Source organism: Zalophus californianus, chromosome 11 (genome assembly GCF_009762305.2).
Source record: "Zalophus californianus isolate mZalCal1 chromosome 11, mZalCal1.pri.v2, whole genome shotgun sequence".
Taxonomy (NCBI): Eukaryota; Metazoa; Chordata; class Mammalia; order Carnivora; family Otariidae; genus Zalophus; species Zalophus californianus.
In genome coordinates this window covers 13,999,852-14,016,679 of record NC_045605.1, presented here as the reverse complement: position 1 = coordinate 14,016,679, position 16,828 = coordinate 13,999,852, and the positions used below count along the sequence as shown (strand labels likewise).

At 55.5% G+C, this 16,828-nt stretch overlaps 1 protein-coding gene across 21 annotated transcripts in view; it reads right to left on the bottom strand.

Annotated features, from left to right (window-relative positions):
* The window catches only part of CEP164 (centrosomal protein 164), a 62,190-nt gene that overhangs the window by 10,940 nt on the left and 34,422 nt on the right, over positions 1 to 16,828 (bottom strand). For 16 of the 21 annotated variants that reach the window (XR_003517463.2, XR_003517464.2, XR_003517462.2 and 13 more), the window contains 9 exons: positions 15,963 to 16,043; positions 13,803 to 13,886; positions 11,138 to 11,223; positions 10,077 to 10,280; positions 9,032 to 9,178; positions 7,238 to 7,375; positions 4,438 to 4,656; positions 920 to 1,051; positions 616 to 832 (listed from right to left, as the gene is read on the bottom strand). Coding sequence is in view for 17 of the 21 variants with exons in the window: in XM_027579724.2 (XP_027435525.2) it covers positions 616 to 832; positions 920 to 1,051; positions 4,438 to 4,656; positions 7,238 to 7,375; positions 9,032 to 9,178; positions 10,077 to 10,280; positions 11,138 to 11,223; positions 13,803 to 13,886; positions 15,963 to 16,043 (1,308 nt within the window). In the remaining 4 variants the exon portion in view is untranslated. The remainder of the gene's footprint in view (positions 1 to 615; positions 833 to 919; positions 1,052 to 4,437; positions 4,657 to 7,237; positions 7,376 to 9,031; positions 9,179 to 10,076; positions 10,281 to 11,137; positions 11,224 to 13,802; positions 13,887 to 15,962; positions 16,044 to 16,828) is intronic. The other 5 variants (XM_027579726.2, XM_027579735.2, XM_027579727.2 and 2 more) reach the window with 4 other exon arrangements.

The following is a 16,828-nucleotide window of genomic DNA, read 5'->3' as shown; positions in this document are numbered from 1 at the left end:
CTCTAAAAGCTGAAGCTCACCTTCACCCAAGGAAAAAAGTTCCACGTGGCCTGACTGTTCCTTACTTCCTACTCTTACCTAGAGACAGACCATCAGGAGACAGACAGGATTGGAGACATGGGGAGTAAAGACAAAGGAGAAAACCCTCCTCTGAGTGTGCAATCTCTCTACAGCTGCAGAGACGAAAGGTCATCGCAGATGCCCCTCAGGGACAGGGATGGGGACAGGCCACCTTTTTCTCAGAACCTCTGGTCTGACCTAAGTTCTTTCAGTCACAAAATCTTCCCAAATCCATACGTCATTCCCCCTCCACCCTCCTCACTGCCACGGACAGCACCCAGCTAGTGCTGGCCCTGGACAGAACCCCTGGACACCTGCCATCCCCTCCCCCGTGCCATGCAGACCTGGGCTAGCCCCTGCCCGCAGACGGCGGGGCCCATGTGGGGGTGGCGGGCCCAGTCGGCCCACCCACTGTCTCCAAGTCCCGTGCCAGCTGTGGAGACACCTCCTCTGTGCCTGGCGCCCGCCCCCCCGACCCCGCCCAGCCTGGCACCCGGCCCCTCCCCAGGCAGCCCAGGGGCCCGTCTGACGGGAGGCTCCATGCTGCGGGCTCACCTCTTTCCTCTCCCCCTCCAGCTGCTTCCTGAGCTGCTGCAAAGCCGCCTCCTTCTCGGCATTCAGGGCAGCGTGCTCTCTCTTCTCCGAGGCCTCCACCTCTTCCTTGAGCTGCTCCAGCATCTGTCTGCTCTGCTGTTCCAAGCTGGCCCTCTCAGCCTTCTGGAGAGACTCCAACTCTTCTCTCAGCCTCTGCAGGGAAGCCTCCTGCTCAGCCCTGAGCGGACAGACAGACAGACGGAATGGGATGGGCCCGTGCACTCAGGGGGCACTGCCAGGGGCGGCCAGCCCACGGTGCGCTCACCTGATGCGGCCCTCATCTGCTTCCGCACTGGACTGCACCTGGGCCCGGAGCTGGGACAGCCTCCGGCTCTCCTCCTCTCTCATGTGAGTCTCCTCCTCCTCGGTGGCCTTCCGCAGCTGCTCCTTCAGGGAACTGGGACGGAAAAGAAAGGCAAGTTTGTTGGAGGAACCACTCTTCTATTCATAATTCCCAACTCTCGGCCTCCAAAAGCCTGTAGCTTGCCTGCGAGGTTTCCTAAACCTGGGTCCTGCTGCCTCCCTATAACACCTTCCAGGGTAAGAGGGGGCCACGAATGCTTCCTGCTCTTGGTGGCAGCAAGAGGACAACAGGCTGCTGCTTGATCCCAGAACAGCATTTCTGCCAGAGGCTCCCCTCTGCCCACAGGTACACCTCGGCATGGCATTCACTCAAGGACAGAGACGGTCTGACCCCAGCCCGGCTCTGGTGCCGCGCCCTGTCACTCACAACCTGACGGACGGTCCCAGCCACCGCCTCTCGACCCCACCACACTCGCCTGTTGGCCCTTGTTCGTGCTGGTGCCTCCCCCGAGAATTCCCTTTTTTTATTTGACAAAGCCGTATTCACCGCTCAGCACCCAGCTTCCTCCTCTCAGAGAAGCCTCTCCCAAGTCTCTCCGGGTTCATCGATTAGCCCTTCTGTTCCCTTCACCCTTTCCGCGAGGCCCTTCCTAATCCCGGGCCGCTCTGTACCACACATAGTAATTTCATCTTTTGTGTGTCTCTTTTCCTTACAAGTCTGGGAGCTTCTCCAGAGAAAGAATCGTGTCTGAGAGCCTGTCATATCCGAGGTGCTGAACATAGCAGCTGATGTGAAGTAGGTGTTCCCTAAATGTTTGTGGAAGTTGAACAGCATCACCCAGCCCCAAACTATAAGCACACGCCGATGACCCATGAGGGACATCTTATTTACGGACAAACGACGGTAAGCATTTCATCCCAGGCAGACACCCGCCTGCCCAGGCAGCCCCCACAGGACCCGGGGCTGAGTGCTGTGCACTCAGGGAGTTCAAGCCTAAGAAAAACACAATTCAGAAGACGATGTCTTTGAAAAGCTTCCTGGTGAATTCCAAAGCCAAAAAAGACTTAGGGTCATTTTCTATTTCAAGTTACCTGCACCACTACCCTCTTCCATTGTGACAGGAAATTTGAGTTAAATAAAACTCCTCTCTCCGAGATTCCCCGGAAACCCTTTCTCCTTGTCCAATGGCTCTGTTTTCCACACATCACCACAGGATGTCAGAGCTGGGAGGGCCCCGAGAGGTTATGTCCTTCATTTAAAACAGCCTCTCTTCATCTCACAACTAAATTCAATTTCTTCGTGTTATGACTGAAGAAACTAAGGGTCAGCCTTCTTGTCTTCCTGCCTGCCTTCTCATTCAAGCAGTATCCACTACAAGGTCAGCTGTGGCTTCCAGCAATTTCTACCACGTGGAAGTTGCCCAGCACAGACGGCCCCAGCCCTCAGAAAGGCTCGCGTGTAAGCAGAAACAGGGTTCTTGCAATAAACTATTTCGTAGTGAGTCTCACAAGGCACTGCCTACAGAAAAATCACTTCATGAAGGCCACTGAAACCAATGATTTCAACTGGAAATAAAATCAAGAGCTACCATTTATTGAGCAACCACCATGTTTCAGGCCCTGAGTCAGATACTTTTGGCATGCTAGCCTTCACCACAACCTAAGAGAGTTCTTGGCGGCCTTCTGGAGCTGGGGGTTTGGCGAGGAACAGAAAGCACAGTCAGGGCGCCTGGGTGGCTCAGATGGTTAAGCGTCTGCCTTCGGCTCAGGTCATGATCCCAGGGTCCTGGGATCAAGTCCCGCATCGGGCTCCCTGCTCCTTGGGAGCCTGCTTCTCCCTCTGCTCCCCTCTCTCTCTCTGTCTCTCTCCCTCTGTCTCTCATGAATAAATAAATAAAATCTTTAAAAAAAGAAAAGAAAAGAAAAGAAAAGAAAGCACAGTCAGCCAGGCCCAGGGTAAGAGAGGAGGAGCCTGGTGGGCTGGCAGGGAGACACTACCAGGATTTCCTCCTAGGCTCTGCCTGTTAAGATTAGCTAAGTCACACCCTGTTTGAGCGGGCCCCTGCCCCAATTTTCATTTGGCTGAAAGAGGAAGGTGCTGCCTGGCAGGGGATCCAGGAGGGGTGATAGAAGGATGGGCCCTGGGTCAGCAGATCCTGTGTTGGGCTAATGAGAGAGACTATCCCCGATCGTCTGGGTAGCTGGGTGTTGGTTTTCCATTAGTCGAAGTTAAGCATAAACATTTTATGCACTCTTTGCTATGTATGATATAAAAATAAGTCTACCACTTTTAGATGTTCTGTCCAAGAGGAAAAGATTTAGCCTTTAGTTATGTTGCCAAGTAAGTGAAAAATATATTAACACCTTGTTGTAGCCTCTGCCCCGCCCTGGGCCTGCAACAGACTGCCGACTTCGTTCTCAGTAACCACCCTCCCACGCTCCCTTCCCATAGGAGCACTGATTTTTATTCGGTCGGGTAAAGAGACCCAGCTCAAGGACTACATTCCCCAGTTTTCTTTGTGGCCAAGGGTAACTCATCAAATATGCATGGAAATTATTGAGTAAACTTCCCAAGAGAACTTCTTTAAGAATAAACAGAAGTTACTGGGTGAAGTTTCCAAGAAAGTACCTTAAAACAGACCAAATGAGCTGGAAGGTACCCCTTTTGTACTCTGTCCCTATTCTTCCCGCCTGAGGCCCAGACACAATGGTTGGGGATCCAGCAGCCACGCTGGACTCTGAAGAGACCCTGAGAGTAGCCAGCACTAAAGGCAGCAGAGAGATTAAAAGACCGCCAGGGACCTGGTGACTCTGGAGCCGCCATGCCAGCCCTGGATGGCCTTTTCTTGTAAAAATAACCTCTAGCTTGTTTACAGATGTGTACACATCATCTCATCCATACAGACCCAGCCCAGCCTTAAGTGTCTAACTCGTCGAGGGTGTCCCAGCCAGCTACATAAAGAGCAGGAACCCAAATAGAAACTTCTGGGTTCTGGGAAATAGCACCTCAGACTGTATCATGTGGTCCCCACCAATCTCACTGGGTCCCAACAGGGCCCTGACTCCTGAGAGAGAGGACAACATAGTGGTGAAAAAAACGGGCTCCAGGGACCAGCTGCCTGGGCTAACCCGGCTCCGCTGCTTAATAACTTTGACACCTTGGACAAGTCACCTAGCCTGTCCATGCCTCAGTCTCTTCATCTGTATCGCAGATCCTATAGGACGGGGCTGACAGCAGTACCTCACAAGAGCCACTCTCAGGACTAAACCAATTACCAGATAAAAAGCACAGGGACCAGGGCTGTCTCTCAAAAAGTGTTAGCTACTCGCACTATTATCACGCCTCCCAACTCCCTCCCGAACCAGGGAGCCCGTTCCTCCGCACAGGCCACGGAGGAGGAGGAGTCTCCGTGGGGCCACGGGTCTCCGGGGCGGGGGGTCGCTTGCTCCCCATGTCACTGCGAGGCCCCGGCAGCTTGCCTAAGGGGAGGGCAGGACCTGAGAGACTTCTCTTTCCGCTGGTGAAGCTGGAGGGTCTCCTCTTCCTCCTCCTGCCACAGCTTCTCCCGCAGCTGCTGCATCTTCTCCCGCTTCGACTCCAGGAGCCGCCTCCGGTCTTGCTCCAGGTCCTGGGCCATGGCCTCTTCCATGGCCTTCAGTGAAGCCTGCTTTGGGGGAGCTGCAGGCTCCGTAGATCGCCTGCCAAGGGTGGGGGACAGCATTTCACCAGATTTAATATCCCCCCTGTTATACAGATCCAGAACAACACACAAGGAGGCCTCATGGAGGGCCCAAGGGGTCAGGAATCACAAACGCAAATCAGGCCACACCCGGGGCCGGTGGGAAGGCTAGCCCCTCAAAGATCTAGGCGGTATCTGTTCACAGGGCAAGCCCCACTGTGGCTAAGGCCTCAAGGGCCGAGGGAGAAGGGTAGCCCATACTAGGCTCTGGGGGACCTGGGAGGTTGTAGCCCAACGTGAAAACCCGAAGATGTGGCTCAAAACCTGGCAGCCACAGGGAGAGACTGAAGCTCTGTCCATAATGGAGTCCTCCCCAGGATGGTTCATGGCCCTGTTCCCATCTCCCCACTAGGGCTCTGCCTGCTACTAGAGGCTCCCACCAGCAGTTCGGGGAGTCCCCAGAGGCTGCTCTCTGCCTCCCAAAATGAACACAGGTAGATGCTCGTGAAGCTGGCAGGAGAAGCGGCCGCAAGTCTCCTAGCCCTGACACCCAGAAGAGTCCATGGAGGTCCAGCACAGGAAGGCCAAGGGAGCCAGGCAGGAGACTGCTCCCTCAGCCAAAGCCAGTAGCAAGAGTGCACCGAGAATGTCCTGCTCCATCTCTCCTTGATGATGCCACGTTTTCATCTGCTCAGTCAACTCCATGCTTAGAAATGGGTAAAAGAAATTCAGCGCTAACCTAGATGCATAAGGTGGGTGCTAAGATAAGGAATAATGGTCCTGGTGGAAAAGATGTCTATGAAGTAATGAGGGTTCTTGAAGGAAATGCCCAGAAAGAAACCCAAGAACACTTGGAGGCACGAAAGCGTAAGCGAGATAAAGTACTTCGCCTCCGGGAGCAGCTTTCCTAAAGGCCAGCACCTGTGCGTTCCCAGGTCCCCTCATCTTCTGTTAGAAATTGGTCTCGCCACACAACCACCACCACGCAACCACCACCCTTCCCCACCAGTGCGCAGGCGCGGCAGGCCAGGCATGCTGGCCCCGTCAGCCTCAGCAGCATGGGCACGGTCCACACCACGGAGCACTGGCGCAAGAGTGGAAGAGGGGACGCAGGACCCCCTTTCCCCTCACTGCAGCAGGTGGAAGGCGGCGGCCGGGATCAGACTAGAAGAGCAAAGAAAACAAGGGCTTTGGAATTCCGTCTGGGCCCCTTGAGACCAGAGAGAGAAGGAAGACATAAAAGGCTCCTGACGTCTCCGAAATACCACTAAGATCTTTCCTTCCCCCTTTCCTAAAATGGTTAACTCAGACCAGAAACAGCCTTGGGCCAGGCCTTCAGTTCTCTTCTGCTCTCAACCCCATCTCCACCCCCCTTCCCGTTCCCGGCTCTCCTCCAGGTCCCCTGACACAGCCCAATTGATGCGGATCTAAGAGACGCGGTCACCACCTCCTCTGAGAGTCCCGCTCTCCGAGAGAAACTCCCCCCACAGTTCTCCGCCTCATCAACCCTCCAACTCATTTCCAGCCTTGGCTGAAAACATCTTTTTTTTTTTCCCTGAGATGGTACCTCTGAATGTCTGTCTCCCCTGTGGGCTGTATAGCTAAGTGGAGCCCGAGGGACAGATGCTGCGGAGAGATGGGGCCTCAGACGGCGCAGCAGCGTGCGCACGGGCGACGCGCACGGGCGAGCACCCAGGCGAGGGGGGCTGGTTTCCAGCAGGCTCTTCCCCGTGTCCCCATTTTAGAGCTCTAAGCGTCCCTAACACCCTGCCTTGGTCCGACTGATTGAGGAGACAACAGGGAAGATGAAGCCTCCAGAGGAAGAGGCGGGTCTGATTTCGAGGACACTCCTCAGGTGTCAGCATCAGAGAGACCCAGTTTCCAACAGGCAGCGGCCAAGAGGACGCTCTGTAGGGGCATCAACATTTCAGGCTGGCCCCCAAGGCAGGGAAGGAGTGGGGAGGGCAGGTGGTGGGGAGGGAGGAGGCGGTGGTGCCCAGGACATTCTCGACTGGCTGCACCACCACTAACATTGCAATTAAAGAGATCCCGTCCCTTTCACGTGCAGCCCAGTGGTTTGAATTCGTTTACCCCCTTTCTACAAACACCTCATGAGAGGCGCCGGGATCACCAAGGGGAGGCCACCCCTGACTCTTGGACCCAGGCCCTCAGGCCGCAGAGCGCACACAGGGACGGCTGCTTGCTGGCCCGCCCTCTGCCCCTAACTCCTTCTGATCCAGCTTGACAACATCTGTGAAAGGCGACGGACTCCATGAATCATGGTTTTGGTTTTTTGTTATTTTATGATGTATTTTGATATCTGTGTAAGTTTGCTGGGAGAGGAGAGACTGCGGGTCCCAGGACTAGCCGGCTCTTACAGACGGCAGGGAATGTGTCTTTCATATGCAAACCAACCAATCGCCCAGGGTGCCACAACGGAAGCACCTCCTTCCAGAACTCACCGCCAAATCACAAATCACGCAGGGTCGCAGGGTCGCAGGGTCTGCCAGGAACCAGGCAACTGGCGGGCCACCCCCATAGCCCAAAGCCCGCTAACATTGTTCAAACTATCCAATCCCACACTCACTCAAGGTACTTACCCTGCCTCACCCATTCCTTCCCATGGAAACCCCAATAAAGGCTCTGGGCCACGCTCTCCCTTCTCGCCTCTTCTGCCTCCTGACACAGCCTGCTCCTTCCCCTTGAGGCCTAGCATGGCGTGGCACGCCCTCTTCTCTCTGGAAACGTAAGTAATAAATTCTTCCTTAATGGCATTGCCCTGTGTTGTCAGTCACCTCCATAAATTAAAATCCCACGGGTACAAATGAGACCCAGACACAGAGCTACTCCTCACAACACACAGAAACGTAACTGTGAAGACGAGTAACAGGGAAGTTATGGGGCCTGAAAAGACTCAGGAAAGGAACAGAAGACATTCCCTAAGCGTGCTAGTAAAGTGAATCTGTGTGGTGGAGGAATGGGTCTCTGCGACCCAGCCGGGGCGGCCTCACCGGTTTGGGAGAAGAAACACAAAGTAAGGGGGCGCATCTCATCAGCCCAGACAGCTCGGGAGGGGCCTCGCCGCCCAGCTTCCATCCCCGAGCTGCCAGGAAGATGCCCTCTGCCCTCTGCCCAGAGAGTCCTGTCTCCTGCCCTCATAGAAAGGACCCTGCCCCAATGTCCACAGCCACCAAAGAGACTTGGAAAAGCCCTGTCACTCCCCAGTGTCAGAGCTGTCGCCGCCTGAAACGCGGGGCTGCCCCTTCCCCGCATCACTGTGCAGTGTGGCGGTGAGGACAAGAGTAAGGAGCTCACGACCCTGCCAGCTGTGAGTAACTGGGGCGCAAGCCTGTCCCTACTCAACAGTCAGCTCCGATTCCTAATCCTTTTGTGGCGCTCGATTCACAGACGCCAACAAACCCATAACCCTGGCTCCTGTCTCTCCACGCAGAGAAAAGGACCAGGGGCCGCACACTGAGTAGGAAGTCGAGGGCTCCAGCGACCAGAGCCTCGTCCCGGTTAGACAAGCCACCAGCGATGTGATGTTGGGCAAATCCCTTCACTGCGAGCCTCCGTCTCCTCATCTGTGAAAGCAGTAGAGGGGAAGGAGACAATGGGAGGAGGAAAGCTCAATGGTCTCTAAGTTTCAGAGGGGCGCGGGTAACAACGGAGGTGAGCCTTGGACCCAGGCCCAAAACGCATATCTGGATACGGTATAATTCCATTTACGTCAGGCTGGAGAACTGGAAAGGTGAACCTAGGGGACAGAAGCCAGAAGCGTGGTGACCTGGGGCAGTGCGCGGGGAGGAAAGGGGCGCGAGGAAACTTTCTGAAGGGACGGAAATGTTCTACCTCTGATCTGCATGTAGGCGTGCATTGATTTGTACAGTTCAGATTTATGTACTTTCATGTAAATACCTCAATAAAATGTTGCTAAGAAAGCGAAAACCAGGGCGCCTCGGTGGCTCAGATGGTTAAGCGTCTGCCTTCGGCTCGGGTCATGGTCCCAGGGTCCTGGGATCGAGCCCCACATCGGGCTCCTGGCTCAGCAGGAAGCCTGCTTCTCCCTCTCCCTCTGCCTCTCTCCCTGCTCATGCTCTCTCTCTCTCTCTTTCTGTATCTCTGTGTCTCGAATGAATAAATAAAATATTAAAAAAAAAAAAAGGGCGAAAACCAGTGCTTGGTAGAGGGGAAAACAGGATTTACTGGGTTTCTGCTAGCCCTCACGTCCACCTTCATTCACAGCTGCCTGGGGATCTCAGAGCGGCACACAGAACAAAGGGCACATGCAGTCTCCCCCGACTCCACCCCCTCCCTACCACCCAGGAGTGGTGGGCACTAAAGCAAAGCACACACAAGGGAGGACGGGGACAGACGTTAACACTGGCCCTTACGCCTCTGGAGAGACTGGCGGGGCAGGGCCGGCTGCCACCTTCTCCTCGGGCTCCTTGGCCTCTTCCTGCCCAAGGCCCAGCTCCGTGGCCTGGGAGCGCTGCTCCTTGCCCCTCTCGTGGGCGGCAGGTGGGTCTGGGGTCTCCTCCCTTGATAGCAATAAGGAAGCAACTGTGTTAAAGTTGGTGGGAAGGCAAGAGGCTCTAGATGCACCCATTCAGGGTCAGAGAGCCCTGAGGACAAGGGACATCAGCCCCAACTAAGTGTCCCTATCTCGGGCCTCACTCTGCCCCCCACCCCCCGCCTCTTCCCGGGCTATTTACACTGAAGGCCACAGACACGTCCATGTGGGCTGCGGAAGGGTTACGGCGCCCAAGGAGAAGCCCTGCACACGGCAGGTAGTCAGTGGACGCTGTGGACCGAACACTGAACATTGCTGCTGCTCGGCTTCCCCCAGTGACTCATTCTGACTGAATGGGCTCTGACACCAGCATCTTCCTCTCACCAGGGGAACAGAAGAACGAGCAGATGCAAGCCAGGCTCTGGGCCAGGCTGGGGCACAAAGGTCCCCGAGGCTAGCCTCGGGGAAGCCTAGGATTCTGCAGCTCCCTCCCCAGGGGCCCCGCACACAATGGGGCTCTCCTTCGGTTTGGTGTAGGACTAGAAGTGGGATGACTGCTAGGGGGTGGGGAGCATGGGCAGGTGGGGACTGGGGCAAATGCCATCCCCCCCCCCTCCACCGGACAGCACAGCCCAGGTGGGAGACAGTCTTGCCCGAGCCCCTAGCAGGAAGACAGCTGGGTCACAAGAGATGCTTCCTTGTTCAAAAGTTTCTAGGCTCCCCTAATCAGATGGTGCACCCCAATTTTAGCTGTAGACTAAGAACTAAGAAGAAGCAGGTTTCCTCATTCCCCAGCTCACATGGGGCACTCAGTGGAAACCTGCAAACCCACCCCAGCTCCCCACCTCTCCAGGCACCCCCAGCAGCCACTCTGAGCCTCTGCACCCACAACTACACGCCTGGAAGGGCTACCAGCTCCCCCTTACCTCCGCAGGGAACCGGGTGGCGGGACGGGGCTGACTACAGAGTCCTCCCCAGGCTCCTCTGCCTGCTCCTGCCTGGGCTGCCCCTCAGAGGCCTGCGGAGGCCCTTCTTCGGTGGCCTGGCTGTGAAGGGGACTCTGCCACCTCCCAGGCACAAGTGGAGGAGACAACCTGGTCAGACCAGCCAGAGCAGCGGAGTAAGGCCTACTGTTTGAAGAGCAGGGAGAGAACTAGAGAGTGTGGTATGTGGATCTGGGTCCATTCCTCCTCCCAGACAGGGCCCCAGCCCCGGCCCTACGTCCACGGAGAGCCACGGAGGGCAAAGCGGCCAGAAAAGCAGGAAAGGGAACCTCCCCACTGAGCTCTCCCTTTGCCCTCCCGGGTCCCTGCGCTGCATCTGCCCGTCCCGGGGTGAGAGCTGGGCCCTCTCACGGTTGTGTCCGCTCCCAGCGCTCACCATCACTGAGGCCAGGCGGGGATGGAAGAACTGAGCGGAAAATAGGGAGAAAGAGAGAAGCCAGACTGGAATGGTCAGACTACAGAAAATGCACGAAGCTGTAGCTTGCAGCTCGTAGGAAGGCTGCTAGCTCCTCCAGGCTCAAAAGGCAGAGCGACTGCCTCACTTCCTCGTCCAGGGTGGTAGTTCTCCTCTCACTGTGGCTCCAGCCTCAGAAGCTGGAAGGCCCTGTCTCTCTCTCCCAGTCTCTCCGCTCTCCCTCCCGGTTTGTCTGTGTGTCTCTCGCACGTGCACGCACACAATTGGCTGCAGCCATTTCTGATGTGGCAGGGCAACAGTTCCGAGCTGCGGTACGGACCCTCCAGCCAGGTCCTCCAGCCCTGGCCCACAGCGCCGCACAAAGTCCCACCCAATGTACCCACACTCCTGTCTCGGTGCAGAATCTGAGGGCATGCGCGTGTACAGGCGTGAGCACAGGCACACAGACTCTGCGAGGCTATCCAGTCAGCTCACCATCTGCCTTCAGGCGGGAGCGCGCTGAGCCAGGCATTCTGCCCAATTCACCCCGTCCCCAAGGTCCCTGAGGGCGGCCTCCCACGTACTGTACCTCTCCGAGCCTCTGGACTGCTTGCTCTGCAGCTCATCTTGGCCGGACTGGCTGCCATCCTTGTCTTCTCTTCCCAGCCTCTGGGCCTGTAGGCAAGGAGCAGGGGAAAGTGCGTATTGGAGAGGTCGGCATTTGGGTGCCTTAATTCTCCAACCAATTCTTGCACCTAGGAGGAAGCACTGAGAGGTGGCTCTTGAGTAGGATGACCACTCGGGACACAGAAGAGAAGGCCCCTCTACTGTATCATGGGCCCCCCTAGGGCTTTGGCTAAGCCCCCAGGCTCGCAGCTGCTGCCAGGGCTGGCCTGGCTGGCCTAGGGAGGAAGAGCCAGAGGCCAAAGCCACTGCCTGCAGAGCCAGAAGCCAGAGGCTAAAGGAGAAAACATACAAAAAAGAAAATCCTGCCTCCTGTCATCGGAAGCCTTCACTGGCAGTTGCAAAGAGAAAGCTGAGACATCTGTGAACCCTCAAATCCACAGAGGCCCAGCCCTGCAGCACCAGTGATGGACAGGGACACTGCGATGATGGGCAGAAGTGACTAAGGCAGCAGTCAAGCACGTGGAAGAGGAAGGACCCTGGAGAGATGGGGACGTGGTGAAAGGAGAGAGCGCTATATTCCAGACAGAAAGGATACCCTCTGGGCACCCGAAGGGAGGAAGATAGGGTGCTCCACTGCTTCACTTTGGGACCCCCCAAAGTACCCAGGTCCCATCAGTAGCCAACGATGCCCCCTTCCCAGTCAGGGACTGATTACACCATGTATCCAAAAAAAACCACAACCCAAAAAAACAAAATCTCATGGCAGGGTGGTGGGGGGGCGGGGCACAAAGGGAGAGAGAGACTCTCAAGCAGACTCCACACACAGCGTGAATCCCAACACAGGGCTCGATCTCACAACCCTGAGATCATGACCTGAGCCAAAATCAAGAGTCAGACACTTAACCAACTGAGCCACCCAGGTGCCCCGCCCCCCAAAAATCTCATTTTAAAGCTTGGGTGTCTAGGCAAATCTAGCAAGCCGGTGAAAAAGAGGGCTATTGTTGAGAAGTTCAAATATTTCCTGCAGGGGTGGGGCCTCAGGGGGATGGCAGTGTCATCAGCCTAGACTCGAGCTCTTGCTCTATCACTTTCTAGCTGGGGAGTCTGCCTCCTCCACTATAATATGGAACAGTAACCCGCAGCTCACAGGGCTCGTGGTGAGGATTATGTTAGCTCATGTACATAAAGCCTGACTCCTGGCCCAGAGAAGGCGTCCCACAAATGCCAGCCCCCCTGTTCCTGCTCCTCCCCTCTCCCCAGCCTAAGGCACAAAAACCCAGCTCTACCAGGGCCAGTGCCCATCCGAGGACCCACGCTCCCTCTGTCACGCTGACAGGAGCCCGGTCTGTTCTGGGACATCAGGGTTAACGGGAGAGGTAGGGCAGGAGACTCCCTCTTCACCCTTGGGGTTCTGGCCGGGCTGGCCTATGGCCGTGTCCCCAGCCTGTACCCACAGCCTCCCACGCCTCTCCACTGGCAGCCGGAGCCCCGGCAGCTGGGGCCAACGGTACCATCTGGATGGGCGAGGAAGGGCAAGGCCTGAACTAAAAGCCAACTCCCCCAAATTCCATTAAAAAATAGAAATGCTGCCTGGGAGTACCTCCCAGTGCCTGCAGCAGAAGGCTTCCTGCCAAGGCTGCCAGTTCTCATGGCATCAGCCTGGGCAGAGCCTGCAGCTAACGGCCGCCCCTACCCGCCCCCCTTCCAGTGTTCAACTCACCACTGTCTCCCCCTACAAATCACACCAAGCTCAGCAGAGAACACCCTGTCTCACTTTCAAGGAAAACAATAAAAAAACACACAGGCCAATCTATGTAACAAACTAAAATGTAAAATAGGTAACAAAGTAGGGCGATCGTAATAAAAATGGGGGAATGGAGCCCTGAGTCTGAAAGGATGACCTTCTTGGCTTCGTAGGAAGCCAAGGCTCCATAAGGACAAGATCTGTGTCTGAGTCATCTTTGTACCTTTCTGGGGGCCAGATGTCCCCACAGAGAGCTTACATCTAGGAGGGAGACAGACCCAAGAACCATAAAACAGAAGCAGCAGCACTACGGGGAGCCAAGGGACGGAAGGATTCATCCTGCCTGGAGGAGGTGACATCAGAGGTGGGCCTCCAAGACCGAGAAAGAGCTTAGGACAAAAGGGGAAGCAGCAGGGCAGGTGGAGCAGTGAAGGAAGTGGGTGGTATGCCCCGGGAACGGTGAGTGGTGGGCGCGGCTGGTGTGTGGCAGGTGGGCTGAGGGGGAGCCTGCAGGGACTGAATGGGCCAGGTCGTAAAATGCCTTGAAATCCACAGTCATGTATTTTGCACATGAGCAAGTGGTCAACCCTCAGTTGCTAAATAAACGGATGGACACATAGATGTATGTTGCGGGGTGGGGGGGCGGGGAGGGAGGATGCCTTCATTCCGGATGGACACATAGATATATGTTGCGGGGTGGGGGGGGGGGGCGGGGAGGGAGGATGCCTTCATTCTTAGCAGCAAAGAGCAGGAATGATGGCAGCCCATCGCAGGCACAGTCGGGGCCAGGCCCTATTGAATCAGAAGGGAGGGAGCTTCCAGAAATGCACCCTGGGATGGGCAGTGTTCTGCTGGGGCTTATCTGCCACCCAGAGAGACTCACCTCCCAGCGGGCTCCATCCAGGACTGGGGAAAGCACGTCAACATCCAGCAGGTGCTCCGAGATCCGACTGCGAAAACCAAAGTCCTAGAGACAGTGGAGGGGGAGGTCAATGCTGCCCCCATCACAGCGTCCACCAGGGCCTCTCCTCTGCCTCCCCGCCTTCCAGAAAGGTGCCTACTGCGGGCCAGGCACTGTGCAAAACATTTCCACATCTACTAGTTATTCTCATCTTCAAAATAACACTATGAGTAGTCCAGAAAGGTACGTGATACAGCAAGTATAATGTTCACTGTAGACTCTAAGTGGTAAGGATGTATGTATTCACTCAAAAATCCTTTTAATTTTTCTGTATGTCTGAAATTTTTCATAATAAAACCATGGGGGAAAAAATAAGCCCATGAGACTGATTCTTATGGCTTCTCACGGGGAAGCAGGTCTGAGAGCACACGGAATTTGCCCAAGGTCACACAACTCAGTAGTAATGGGGCTGGTGGGTCAGATATGTCCTGGGCTGACGCCAAAGCCCAAGCTCTCTGCAGGACACACGCTGCAAGCATGTCACTTTCCAGCTGTCTCGCCCTCCTGGTGCCCAAACAGGGTGCCAGGAGGGAGGTCAAAGTGCCCAGCAGGCTTGGAAGCGAGGCACAGTGGGCTATTCACCGCTTGCTCTCTTCCCCTTCCCCAGGGCCCCCCTCTGGACAATCCCTCTGGGATTAATTAGTGGAGCTCCCTCTGCAGGCTTCTCTTGGGGACAGACAGCAAATGCTCACACCAGTGCCAGCTCCCTGCTGCCCTCTGGCTGCCACAGGACCCTGATCCTGCCCCCTCCGAGCCTAAGAGGCCTGAGGGGCTAAGTGAAGGATTGCTACCTGACAGCGTGCTAATAGGGACAGTTCTGTCATCAGCCCTGACAAATGGCAGGAGGCCCAGGCCTAGGTCTGGTCCTGCGGTCCCGTGGCTTCCTCCACCCACTCCTGTAGAGAAGAAAAACGCTGATAGACACACTTCTCCACACGGGGACTCCCTTAGGGGAGACGGAGCCCTTCCTTCCAAGAGTCCTAGGACATGGCTATTCTTCATGATGGTTTTTGCCAACAATGAATTTCCGCCTGCCCTTCCTAGCTTGTGGGTTTGTTTTGTTTTTTGTGGGGTTTTTTTGGTGACATTTTCCTTTCAGTTTGAGTTCTACTCCACTTAATGTAGCTGCCATCTGCCTCCTAAGCCCATGGCTCAGTGAGGGGCTAGAGCACACAGCCTCCTAATTCCTCCGCACCCCCTCCTATCATTACTGTTCATCCCTGACCCTCTCCCGCTAATCCCTTCCCTTTGATCTGCCTCCTCCAAACAGATGGAGCATGGTTTCCAGAGGTGGTGTTCTGCCAAAAAACACCCTCAACTACTCCCCATAGATACAGACCTGGCAAATGAAGCCAGGAGACAGCAGGCTGGGTGGAAGGCCTGGGAAAGAACGACCATCCATCCATGCTGACATTCCAGGACAATGTCTTCTCTTTGGAAATGTAACCCCAGCATCCCTCCTAGCTACAGCCTGAGGACTGGTCCTTGCCATTGCTTGGTGATCCCATAAACACACACACACACACACACACACACACACACACACACACACACACACACACTGGTCCTTGCCATTGCTTGGTGATCCCATAAACACACACACACACACACACACACACACACACACACACACACACACACACACACACACACTGGTCCTTGCCATTGCTTGGTGATCCCATAAACACACACACACACACACACACACACACACACACACACACACACACCCTGGTCTCTAACCTCCTAGATTCATGTAAGGTTTCTGCTACAGTCCAGAGGCTCTAGATCATATATCTCCCAGACAACTCACCCCGCAGACACAAGAGTAACGATCGCTCAGTCACCTGAGTCTACGTGCTAACGTTTGATATTCTCTGCCTCACCTTCTTCTCACAAGACACCTATGGAGGAGGCAGTGTGTTACTCTTAGCTGATGAGTGGAGAAACGAGAGTGAGACAAGACCCAAGTCTGAATTCTAACATCCCCACTTCAAGCTGTGTGATGCCAGGCAAATGAACCACAGGGACGGACAAATCCACGCTCTTCACCCCACTCTGCTGCCCCCACCTCAGACTCACCAGGCCCAGGAGGGACTTGGGGTCAGAATCAGTGGAGTCCGAGAGCTGCAGCTCCTTCACGTGTTCACTAACCTCCGACTCCTGGGGGAAACAGACCCACCGAGAAGTTACCCAGAGCATGAGCGTGGGGATCACCACCCAGGGAACGCTGTTCGGGCCATGGTGCCAACACGGGGCTGAGCCCTCACCAAAGTCTACCTCTTCTGGAAAACCTGAAAGAGGGCCGTGGACCCTCCCCTTCCTTCTGGACACATGCACCAGCCCCCACCTCACTGGGGCTGAACAGCCCAGCTGAGCCCACACTCTGACTGAGGTCAACAAGGATTTTCACATGTAAGGAGAGCCAAGTGAAGTGGAGGGGAGACAGTTAGGAAACTGGCAGTAGGGAAGGTTCATGCTGTCCCAAAGAACAGAATGAGAGTATCTTTCCCAGGAAGCTGCTTAAAGCTCTTTAAATGAACTTCCTCACCATCTACCTGGAAGAAGAGCAGGACTAAGGGACGGAAAACTGAAAATGCAAAAGGCACTGGGAAGTACTTGTGGGCATTTGGGTCACTGGCCCGGTCTTGTCAAAGCAAGACTCCCATGCCATCAGAGGAGTCTTCTGGTAACCTAAGTGACCGCAGCTGGGGCCAAGCACTCCCATGGTCCTCACCCCCTCAGTGTCATCCCCTCTCTACAGAAGCTCTGCAGAAACGCAGACTACAGCAATCTTGACTGGCTGGTGTCAAGAAGTAGGAGCAGGGAGGCAGGAAGAGAAAGTAGGTACAACAGAAGAACACGAATGTCCCAGGAGGGTGCCAATGGAAAGGCAAATTTCTACTGAGTTGCTAATGCCAGCAGGTTTGGAGTTTCAGTCAGGCTCT